The sequence below is a fragment of the Trachinotus anak genome, unplaced genomic scaffold (genome assembly GCF_046630095.1).
Source record: "Trachinotus anak isolate AG129_WGS33_773 ecotype Australia unplaced genomic scaffold, CSIRO_AGI_Tana_v1 ptg000011l, whole genome shotgun sequence".
NCBI lineage: Eukaryota > Metazoa > Chordata > Actinopteri > Carangiformes > Carangidae > Trachinotus > Trachinotus anak.
The window spans coordinates 21,579,485-21,591,198 of record NW_027273862.1 but is presented as its reverse complement, the minus strand read 5'-3'; the positions used below and the strand labels follow the sequence as shown (position 1 = coordinate 21,591,198).

Below are 11,714 nucleotides of genomic sequence, written 5' to 3'. Positions count from 1 at the left end.
AGCAGCGCGATTTCGCTCCGCTGCTGCGGTCGCTCTGGAAACGGAGTTAAATCACAAATCAGACAGGAGTTTTCATGTCTAACGTTTGGTAATTTCTGGGGGGAGCTGGTCCTTGTGATGTTTAACCCCCATCTAGCAAACAAACAAACAAACAATGGGTCCCAGTAGACACGCAAGTACCATCTAGTGAACAAAAATGAGAAGAAAACAATATCCAGAGAAAAACCACGTAACAGAGGCGCCATGGTTGACACAGAAGAGATCCGAGTGAGGTAAATAACTCAAGAGTACAATCAGTTTAGAGCTGTTTCTAACTTTTGGCAGTTTTTGAAGGGTTTGAGAAATTATTATTCATTTTACATTTAATAAGGTATAGGAAAAGGTAGTCAGGGCGGGGATATTGGGAGATAATATTTACCAATCGTGATGTAGTAAAGATTTGAGAAGAAAGGGGAGCAAAGAAAATCAGATATATTGTTTGTATGTTAGTGTGCTTGTGACAAAATTCACAGAAATCAGAGAGGTGACCATATGTATGCAAAATGACCACAAAGTATATAAAGAAATACAAATTGTCCCGAAACAGATAGAAATTGTTTCGGGACAATTGACGCGAAAAGACTAAAGGCTGCAATAATTACAATTATTGTAATTAAAATGTGGTATTTATCTGACAATGTGATTTTAGAACCTCTTGTTCTTGTTGTTGATCCCTTGTCTTTACCCTTTTTGTGTTGTTAGTTTCCAATGTGAACATTCCAGTGAGGATCCGACTAAAAATGCCTTAGAAGTTCAAGATGAGATAAACCGAGTAGACACTCAAAACAACAGCGTGAGGACACAGGAATCCAGGTGGAAATCCATTTTGATTGCGGTTTTGATGGTGCTTTTTTGTGGTGTGACGGGCATTCTCTATAATCAGATGAAAAAACACCAAAATGTGACAACAGAACTACATTATATGGCAGAGGAGGTATTCACTGTGTGGAACATCAACAAGCAGCTGCAAATAGAAAACAGTCAGCTGAAGGAACTTCTGAACTCCACTGATCAAAACTTCACCCTTCTGAAAAGCGAGTATGGCCAACTGAAACTGCTCATGAATGCCACCCTGTACAACTTCACCTTGTTGTCAGCTGAAAAAACACATGTGAGCATGCTCTTGGAGACCACATTGGAAGAAAAAACACAAGTGCAAGTGAGGAACAAAGAGCTGAACGTGCTTCTAAAATCAACCCTGGAACACTGCAACCTTGTGGAACAGGAGGCGAGACAACTGAACCTGCATCTGAACAAGTCACTGCAGATCATCACGTCAACAAGTGCAGAAAACAAACACCTGCATCGGCTGTTAATCGATGAACGGCAAACCTCTGAGCAGCTGGAAGCAGAAAACCAAAAGCAGCGAACAATCCTATTTTCAGACAATCTGTCCTTCATCTGGAGATTCTGCAACAAGACCACACTGCAGTGTTCACGCTGCCTGCCAGGCTGGGTCGAGCACGCCTCACGCTGCTTCTTCCTGTCCCTAGTAGCAGAGAAGTGGGAACATGCTCGCCGGTTGTGCCTTGACTTCGGTGGTGACCTGGCTGTTGTTTTGAATGCTGAAGACCAGGCATTCTTGACCAACATGACTTTTGAGTTTGTACGGAAGCATCCTCAAGTATACTTCCATTCAGCATGGATCGGGTTGCAGGATATGGTGAAGGAAGGCGTCCATTTTTGGGTCAATGGCAACAGACCCAAGTCAAATGTCATTTACTGGAAGCGTATGGAGCCAAACAATGCCATTGCCTATTGGGACAAAGACCGGGCAGGACAGGACTGTGTTGCCATTGTGCCACCGAGACGCATTGGACAGAAAGGTTGGTTAAACTCCTGGGATGACATCGTTTGTGGTGGCAAACGACACTACCTGTGTGAGACCATGGCTCTTGGATTGTCCTGAATGGCAGAGCTGGGATGTGGTAGTCTAATATCAGTCCTGATTTCCTGATGTATCCTGGATGATACCTTCTCCCTTCTATACTAATAAAAGTGGAGTGTCATTGTTGGGATTTGAATGTTGCCTCAGTTGGCAATTCAACTTGTAAAAGTTTTAAAACTGTGGAAATTGCAGACTCTATGATGCTTAGTCTTAAAAACACCATTCATAGTTTTGCAGCAGTGGCGTCGCGGTTGCTGAGTGCAATACACACTTCTCCCAACACAAAGTGACATTGCCACATATTGCAATACAATGGGACACTGTTTTATTAATTTGAAGAATTTTATGGAAAGGTAGAGAACAAATGACCTTCACAACACAGCAAAAATACAGTAGCCGTCATGTAAGAGAAGTAATTTAATGTTCTTAATGACCTCAGAACTTCCACAATGACAGTATACTACACATTTCTCTGCATTTACACAGGGCAAACTCCAGCATCTTACTACAACACGTCCACTGTGATCTGATGTCATCTGTCTCAAAGTTGGTTAAGATGTGGAGGAGAAGCAGAATCTAAATCTGGTCCTGATCATCTCCATAATAGAAGAAAATTAACAGCTAAAACACATTTTGGGGCAATTAATGACAAGACTATGTGACTAGATAAATATCTATCAATGTGCCTCCACTGAATTATTGAGGCAAAATATTGAAAATTTGATTTGTTGAGACTCTTTTTGGCATGCAGTATTTCTTGCATACAGCTGATGCCTTGCAGAAAACTCAGTTTATGACTGTGTTTTTGTAAACATTTTTTTTTTCTAAATACCACCATTAGACCAGCCCTTTAACTGTCTGTATATATCCCTTTGTTTGTTTGTATGTAGATTTTTTGAGTATGATTGTCCTAGTCAAATATTTGGATGAGTTATGCTATCTTGAACTGTTCTTATTGGAACCTGGAGCACATTAAATGTACTGGGGAACACCTCCAGTGGAGTGAAAGGACTCCCCCTGCCGACAGTTCACCGTGGCTGCAGGCCAGCCCACTCTGCTCGACACAACAACACAAACGCCATCTTTAGCTGACAGGCAAACTACCGAAGCTGCAGAGTTGTGAGGAGAAACTAGGTCAGGCGCTCGGGAACACGAAAAGACTTTTGAAAACCTGGTTTCTTAAGCTTGTAGTCAGTGTTTGCTAACCCCCCGACACACCGTGCTGTCCTATGGTCCAATGTGTTTGATCGGTCGGCTAGCTCGAACGCAGTTTTCTTGTGTTGGTCCCGGTTGACGTTGAGTGATCGTTTTTTTCCCCCCCCCCCTCAGAAACATCCGACGAAGGCGAAAGTCAGGTAAGACAAGCGCTGGATAGATAACTCCCGAGATCCCGGAGCACATGTCTAAATACACTTCTTTTCAGTTGTAACTTTACATTGACCGCAACTTGTTTGCTAAGTAGTTAGCCAGACGCGACACATGGTTGGGCTAAGCTAAGCTAAGATCTTGTCTTGGTTGGTTTGATTGGTTTGTGTCGTAATCTCACCATTAAAGGTCGCCAGTACGGCGACACTCATGTGCAAAAATGGGCAATTAAAAGACAATTTTGCGGGCTGACGCGAACTTTGTTTCGGTGTTGGTTGAGACGGAGGGAGGCGTGTCCTCCCAGTGATTTCATTCACAGGTGAGCAAAGGAAACGTTGAGATACACCTGGTTATGGACAGATTTTCCTTTCATGCAGCTTTGCAGGCCATTCAGTCTGCCACGCAGGTCTGGGCAAGACACAGAGTACCTTCAGAAATGTGTCACAGCCTCATTTTTTGCATGCATGATAACGGGATATCAAACATTTTGAACTGGTACCGTCAAATAAATGTATCAACATCCCATCAGTATCGACCAGTATTGATGAAATAAAGGATATTTAACAAGCCACAGTAAACAAGAAGGTGGCAGGTGGAGGCCAAAGAAAAACAGGACTTGTGTTTGAAATAAACACTTAAGTCTGAGTTTCATCACAAGATGTTCAACATGTTGCTCAATAGAAAGACATTCATCAAGCCCAACAGACATCTAGAACAGGCAACAGCATCGGTCTTCTTCCTGAGCTGTCACAATATTAGTGTCTGACGTTTTTTTTTCTTGGATGAGAAAATTATATCAATTATTAACTGACAATGGGCAAATACAGCCAGAGATAAAAACTGAAAAATGTATAGAGTATAGTATATAGTACAAATACATACATGCTCACACATACACACACAGAAGGATTAATGAGTGTCAGAGCCACAGTATAGGATGAAACATCCATGAATGCATCAGGAAGATTGCTCCTCAGGATGAACTGTGAAGAGAGTGCCTCAGGCAGCAGAAGACAGGGGTTTGATGAGCAGGAAGACGAAATATCACAGAGGACCAAGTCCCTCTATGGGATGTATTATTGACAGACAGAGGAAGTGGCTGACATCAAGAATCCCTACCAGTGGCTATCAGAGGCAGGCCTGAAGGACAGAGGCTTCAGTCGCAGCAACACCAGAACAGGCCCTAAACACCAGATCCATACAGACAGGGTTCTACCACCAGATACATTCAACATTGTATGATTTAATGTTATGTCTATTGCTGATATTTGAAGGCTTATTGTCTTTTTTTTATGTTTATACAGCTATCAAACGTACAACAAATTAACATATTGAGTTGTTTTTTTTTGAGCCACTAGTTTTGCCTCTAGATAGACCTGTCTGCTTTGAACCTGTATTTGTGTAAAGAAGTGGTTATGAGTCAGTGTTAGCCACACTGTTTCAGCCCTCCCTGTGGGAGAAATCATGCTTGTTAATTTCTTTGCAATATGAATTTTGATAACAAAATGTGTCTATAAATAACTAATAGATTACCTGATAATGAAAACAGTTGCACTCTGCAACCATGTTTTTCACATATACATACTCAGCATGTGTCAGCATGAAAGCCTACCAGACATCGACTGCGGTCTTAATGGGATAACATTTAGTCTGCCAAGCACGTCAGGTATTGTGATGAAGAAGCCCTGTGTAAACAGTACTGCTAGTCAAGAGATCCTTTCTCTCCGTAAACTTTGCTTGTCCCAACCTTCTGGATCTTGTAAACCGCTCCTCTCTTTACCCAGGATGAAACGAGTTCTCCAAGGGAATGAGCGAGAGGATGGAGGAGGTACCAGCGGTGGGTCTCAGCAGACTCTTAAACGGCCCTGCAAGCAGAGGAGGGAGAAGGATTTGGAGGAGGGGGATGCCCGCTGGGAGTGTCTGCCTCAGGAGATCCTACTCCACATCTTCCAGTACCTACCTCTACTGGACAGGGCTTACGCCTCTCAGGTGCCCATGTAGTAATATCCCATCTGTTGCTAAACTTAGTGGATAATATTTGACAGTAAGCAGTATTTATTGTAACAGCTTGTATGTCTGATGATCAGGTGGTGGCTTGTAAAAACTCACTGAACATTGCTATTAGATAGAGTAGCACGTGTTGTGTGGATTTTTTTTTAACTGCTGAAATTACAATGCAGGCTGCACATTAAGATTTTTTAAAATTATTGTTGCAATATCACTTTTAGCCTTTATCTGATAGAGGATTTGAAATTTTAAATGGCATAGCTGGTTGCTTTTACTTGATTACTACCAGCATGCAAAATACAGAAAGTGCAAACTTAAAAATTTAATTCAGAAAGGTTACAAATACTAAAGGCTGGCTTCAAGCACAAACAGATTTTGATTTTAATGATGTTGCCACAGGTGTGTCGGGGATGGAACCAGGCTTTTCACATGCCAGAGCTTTGGCGGTGCTTTGAGTTCGAGTTAAATCAGCCGGCAAGCTCCTACCTGAAGGCCACACACCCAGACCTCATCAAACAGATAATCAAAAGGCACTCCAACCACCTGCAGTATGTCAGCTTCAAGGTATGAACTGATAGTGAGAAGGAGAGGAGGAGCGTGTGGGTAAAGTGATGAAGTGTGCAGTGAAGTGCGTTCTTATTTTCTGCTCAAATTAAAATGTCACTGGGTTTTCGTTTTCCTTCTCCATATTGTTTAGGTGGACAGCAGCAGAGAGTCTGCAGAGGCAGCGTGTGACATCCTCTCTCAGCTGGTGAATTGTTCTTTGAAAACATTGGGGCTCATCTCCACGGCCAGACCCAGTTTCATGGAGCTGCCCAAAGTAAGCTGCAGCAAGATAACTATGTCTGTGCATCTCTATAGGCAAAGCCTAGAATTGTAACATGCTGCCATGGCGAAACAATTCACCAGTTTAAATCTATAATCTCTGATCAGTGTCGTAGATGCAGCTGGTCTGATTAGTGTCAAATGCCTGTGAGAAGGTCTATAATTTAACATTGCCCTCATCTACTTTCTATGACAGTCAATCTTGGTAACAATCCATTAACAAGGTGGTATGACTGCATAGTTGCATGTTTGTTTTTTAAGCTATGCATAAAATGTAAAGGTAGAAGAGGGTGTGACTAGGTGCCTGTTTTGTTTGTACCTTGTACTTTACAAGCCCCCATCCAAAGCTACATATTTCTGTCAACTGCAGAGGGCAGTGATGGAAATATGTAGTGGAATTAAATGGCGGATGCTAGCTGTGAGTCAGATTGCTTGATGTCTTTGGGAAATAAAACTAGCATTAGGGGCTTCTCGGAAGACTGACTATCTTTACTGAAGAAAAAGGATGACAAAATGTTTCTGTCTTTCACCTGTTCACCAGTCACACTTCATCTCTGCGCTGACAGTGGTTTTCGTCAATTCCAAATCTCTGTCCTCCCTGAAGATTGATGACACACCTGTGGACGACCCCTCCCTCAAAGTCCTGGTGGCTAATAACAGCGACACACTCAAACTGCTGAAAATGAGCAGTTGCCCTCATGTTTCACCTGCAGGTACTGGACAGTGGAAAAATGATACAGGCAACTGTTGGGGGTTCATCTTCTCACACCGTTTTCTCTTAAAATAATTTGTGATGCTCATGTCTGTAAGCTGCAAGTGAGATGATAGTGACCTTAGGCTATAAACCTGTTCCCGTGTGATTTGATGTATTTCTGTCCCGCTAGAATGTATCTCGTCAAGTTAAAATCATTAGTGGGCCATTGCAACATTTACTTGCAGGGTGTTTTCTTAATATGATGTTGGCTGGCCTATAGCAACGCCTTAGTTGCCAGGGTTGGTTGGCAGCAGGGCATTAAAAAAAGGTAGTGTGATCACCAAAGTTTTTTCAGACAACATCTTGTCAAGAACACGTAGGCTGCGCTTGTCAAAATATAGACATTATTGCAGCATCCGTTCTTTTGAGCATGTTATTGATATTCTAGCTTAGAGTAAACTGACCAGAAAGAAACTGGAAGAGGGTCCTGTGAGCTTAAAACAACTGAATGGATCCACACCAAATGAGGATGCGTGTTTTTTACTAGAGGACACAAGGCATTGTTTTCTTTCTTCCTTCCAATAAGGACGTGTTTCATTACGATTTGAATAACATATTATCTGTAAGAAACTCAGCAGGTCTCACGTTCACCAGTGACAGTTTTAACTGCTGAGCCAGCAGGGGCTTTTATTCTGAGTAATACTTTTATTGTACAGGCTATATACGGACCACTGTAATAAAGCTCCCCACTCACAGAACAGAGTGAGCCTAGGCTACGTGACAGTCACAGACAAGCTAACATTATAAGACACGGTTACAGCAAAGGGAGGCTTACAGGGAGGCGACTTTTGAACGAATTAAAAACAAAGATATATCTGTTATGTGTTGCCAATTGTATTGGTTGAAATGCGTCGCCAATTATACTTGGGTGGCCCGCCAAAGTAAAGTCTATGTGTGGGGAAACCCTGGAAGACATTGATATTGAAATAAAATTATTTTAGGCTTTTTATTACAGTGTAATGATACACCAGGTCAGTAAATCTGTCTTCCTAACTGTAAAACCTGCAGGGAGATATAATAGTGGGGGCTAACATTGCTTTATCTTTTTCTGTGCTCAGCATTAAACAGGCTGTGTAGCTCTGTACCCCCCTAATTTACTTTTCTCTCTATCCCAGGCATCCTGTGTGTGGCTGATCAATGCCATGGCCTGAGAGAACTGGCTCTAAACTACCATTTGTTGAGTGATGAACTTCTCATTGCCCTGTCCTCAGAGAAGCATGTTCACCTCGAGCACCTTCGCATCGACGTGGTCAGTGAGAATCCTGGCCAACAGTTCCACACCATCAAGAAGAGCAGCTGGGACGCCATGGTGCGCCACTCTCCTAAATTTAATCTGGTCATGTACTTCTTTCTGTATGAGGACGAGTTTGGCCCTTTCTTCCGTGATGAAATCCCTGTTACGCACTTGTACTTCGGCCGCTCTGTCAGTAAAGACGTCCTGGGGCGAGTTGGGCTCACCTGCCCGCGTCTGGTCGAGCTGGTGGTGTGCGCCAACGGGCTGCGGCCGCTGGATGAAGAGCTGATCCGCATTGCCCAGCGCTGCACACAGCTGTCGGCCATCGGATTGGGCGAGTGTGAAGTGTCCTGCAGCGCCTTTGTGGAGTTTGTCAAGATGTGTGGAGACAGGCTGACACAGTTATCCATCATGGAGGAAGTGCTGGTCCCTGATCACCGCTATGGGCTGGATGATATCCACTGGGAGGTGTCAAAGCATTTGGGTCGTGTCTGGTTCCCAGACATGATGCCTACCTGGTAGAGCTCTGAGAGAAGGTGTAGGTTTGTATGGGTTTTATGAGTTTGTGTGTGTGTGATGTGTGTCCTCCTGCTTTTGAGAAAAGTCCTTTCCCAGACACCGTATGTAGTGCTTTTCTCCCTGAAAACAAGAAGAAATTACATCTCTTTGAGTTTTAATATGATAAAACATATGTTTATTGATTTCAACTCTACCACATTGTTTCATGTATAATTTTTTTATATTTAAATCTATATTTAAGTCTAAATTTGTTTCTTGTTTTCACTCATAACATTTTGCACCTTGTTCTCTGAGCCATTTTTCATGGGCAGTGGAACCCTGCTTTTCCATGGGAATTAACAGGAATGAATTGGAAAGTTTGGGAGTTATTTCATCTACACAGGTTGTAATTGCCGCATTATCTGCAGACAGGTTCATAAACATTTTTATCATATGATGAGTGGGCAGAAGTACAAATCCCTTTTATAGAAATCAGACACTTTATAGTAATGAGTTTAATTTCAGTGAAATAATTTGATATGCAGATAAATTCAACAGACTGTCATCATCACACTGCACTGCAAAATGTCTTTTAGGTTAGGCATTGTGATAGTCTTCACATGTGATGGAAAAATGCACAGTACATTAGTTGGGGATGATCACCATTATAAGCTAATATGTTTTGTTGACATTCAGTTAAAATCACCACAACCCAAGTAACGACATGCTGTGACTGTACTAGAATAAGAAACATTTTATTTTAAAGGGACGGTCACCAGTTTTGTGCAGCTTGTTATAGTGGTGGTCGATCATGCGACTGCAGTCATGTAGCACAATGATTCCCACGCTGACTCCATATGTTTGGTTTTGGTCTCCATGTGTCATTGTCTAGCGTTGTGTCTCTATTTAATGTCTTTGAATATTTCCGAGTCACTGCATCTCATGTAGAACAACAGAACTGTTTCTTTCTGTGTCCTGTGATTTGACATGGATAGGGCTAAAGACAATCCCATCTCCCTTTTTCTAAGGACAGCTGTTTGTGAATGTGGTGCTCTTAAGTGACTTTGGCCATAATCATGTTAGTCTGTACATGCTGTAGATATATATCTTTATATATATATGAGTGTGAGTTTTGTGTGTAATGTACAATAGCTGTATTTCTGCATTGCCTGACACGTTCCAATTGTAAATATCAAAGTGTTAAATTGCAAAACAAATGCGAGGGAGGATTTTTAAGTGTGGACGTCATATATCTGTACATTTATTGAATCCTACTGATGCACTTTTATTCTAATGAAGGATGCAAGATCAGCTACGATGTCATTAGGGCATGAAATTAACAGAGTTTACAGCCAAATGGTGGTAAATTATGGCAGTGGTCAGAAAATCTGCAAATGAGTCACCCTTGGTAGTTAATTAGTTTTGTATGGAATTATTTTCTGTTCTTTAGAGCAAAGTAAGTTCTAAGAAAAAGAGACTGGCAGGTGGAATTGTTGAATTATTGATCTTTGACATACAAAAAAATAATTCTGGAAAGTTTCTGGGAAAGGGACAAACCAAACCTGCTTGACAGCACTCACCATGCTAATAGTCTGTACAGTGTATAGTTTACCTAAGAAAAATATATTCTGGATTAGCATTTGTAAAACATATGTTAGAGATAAATGTACTTAAAGTTGCAAACAAAAGCGCTGTTCTGCGAGGAATTCTCTAATTGATTGACAGGTCTTCTACTACATGGACAAATCAAATGTATTAATGTTTACTAATGCTGTTAAAAGTGTAACAGTAGCAATGTTTGTTAACACAGCAGAGAAGAAGCCTGTATTTTCAATTATGGTTACCTGACAAAATATTAATTTAAATTGAGGTTAAATGTACAATACCAATCAAACGTTCTGGACACACAGTGCTACATGATATATGAGATAACACAATTAAAGATTGAGGGTTTAAATGCTAGCACAGGGCTGCACAATTATGACTAATGCTTTACTTTTTCCTGCAAAGTTCTCATGCAATCATACAAAAACAATTTGCTAGCCTAAAATAAGGCAATTTTTACAACTTAAATTGGTGATGCTGTGTTATAGTTTGATTTAATTTGTTTATTTAGTGGTTGCATAAAAACATCAATGAGATGTGGCAGCTGTTCTAATTTAACTGACGAAGATACAAACATTTTGATTTTAATGAAGTAATTGTGCAGCCCTGAAGGCCGGACAGTATGGCAGCTGAATGTTGATGTAACTGAATGTTTGGCAGAATGTGTAAGAATGAAATATTTATGTCTCACTCTTGTTTTGTTGCAATGAAAGAATAATAGTTGGAACATGTCTTAAGGTGGACTTATAAAGGATGTTGCCTGTGAACTTGCTGACAGATGTCGACCCTTTGACCATGCAATGAAAGAGACCTGTAAATCATTATGTTCAGTTGAAATGAATAATTATTTCATGGGGTTGATATGTTTTGTGTATTTTGTTTGAAAATGTTAATTTGATAAAAGAAAAAAAAAACACTTCACATTAATATTTCTTAAGTTGTTGCCCATGAATCCTTTAATAAGGATTCATGATCATGTCTTAATTTTATGTTTTCTGTTTCTGAAGGCTTGGCTCGGCAATGGACTTTATCCTTTACTGACTTACAGGACATTTTATTGTGTATTTATAAAAAATGCCATCTGCTGGTTAATATTAATTGCATTTGTATTCAGTGCTTATAGATGATTATTGTAATACTCAACTATAGGCTAAGTAAGGGCTGCTGTTTTTTATAGTGTACAGTGACAGTGTGTTGTTTTTATTTTAGCTAAACAAAGCTGCATTGTACTGAGATTTAATGGAAGGTAACCTCTTGTACTTTCCCCAAAGATATGTAATATTTAAGTAAAGTTCATAGCCACATTAAAAATGCCTGTTTCAATACGTAGTCCATGTCTTAACTTTAAAGAAGACACTGCTGCTTTAAATTAACTTGTTAAATTTTTTAAGTGGTTTTTTTTTTTCAGCTTTTGTTGCATAGTTATCTTGTTTCAAAACAATATAGGTCTGAAGAGAGCTGAGCTGAGTTTGACCTTTCTGTCTTAAGATGCTTCATAG

The 11,714-nt window shown here is 40.7% G+C and overlaps 2 protein-coding genes across 2 annotated transcripts; both read left to right on the top strand.

Annotated features, from left to right (window-relative positions):
- The first annotated feature begins 8 nt into the window (after positions 1-8).
- On the top strand, positions 9-2,935 carry LOC139627813 (low affinity immunoglobulin epsilon Fc receptor-like). The gene is made up of 2 exons (XM_071488933.1): positions 9-272; positions 742-2,935. Exons 1-2 carry the CDS (start codon positions 244-246, stop codon positions 1,946-1,948), a joined length of 1,236 nt encoding a protein of 411 aa, XP_071345034.1. The 5' UTR covers positions 9-243; the 3' UTR covers positions 1,949-2,935.
- A 59-nt stretch (positions 2,936-2,994) lies between these two features.
- Positions 2,995-11,538, top strand: LOC139627811 (F-box/LRR-repeat protein 3-like). The gene is made up of 6 exons (XM_071488931.1): positions 2,995-3,282; positions 5,077-5,281; positions 5,699-5,863; positions 5,997-6,119; positions 6,666-6,837; positions 7,994-11,538. Exons 2-6 carry the CDS (start codon positions 5,078-5,080, stop codon positions 8,632-8,634), a joined length of 1,305 nt encoding a protein of 434 aa, XP_071345032.1. The 5' UTR covers positions 2,995-3,282; position 5,077; the 3' UTR covers positions 8,635-11,538.
- Positions 11,539-11,714: the final 176 nt, after the last annotated feature.

Bases quoted from the DNA above. Each gene is read 5' to 3' on its own strand.
- LOC139627813 (XM_071488933.1), top strand. From the start codon at position 244: ATGGTTGACACAGAAGAGATCCGAGTGAG. The intron at 273-741 runs GTAAATAACTCA...TTGTGTTGTTAG, and splicing joins ACAGAAGAGATCCGAGTGAG to TTTCCAATGTGAACATTCCA.
- LOC139627811 (XM_071488931.1), top strand. From the start codon at position 5,078: ATGAAACGAGTTCTCCAAGGGAATGAGCGAGAGGATGGAGGAGGTACC. The intron at 5,282-5,698 runs GTGCCCATGTAG...ATGTTGCCACAG, and splicing joins ACAGGGCTTACGCCTCTCAG to GTGTGTCGGGGATGGAACCA. The intron at 6,838-7,993 runs GTACTGGACAGT...TCTCTATCCCAG, and splicing joins CCCTCATGTTTCACCTGCAG to GCATCCTGTGTGTGGCTGAT.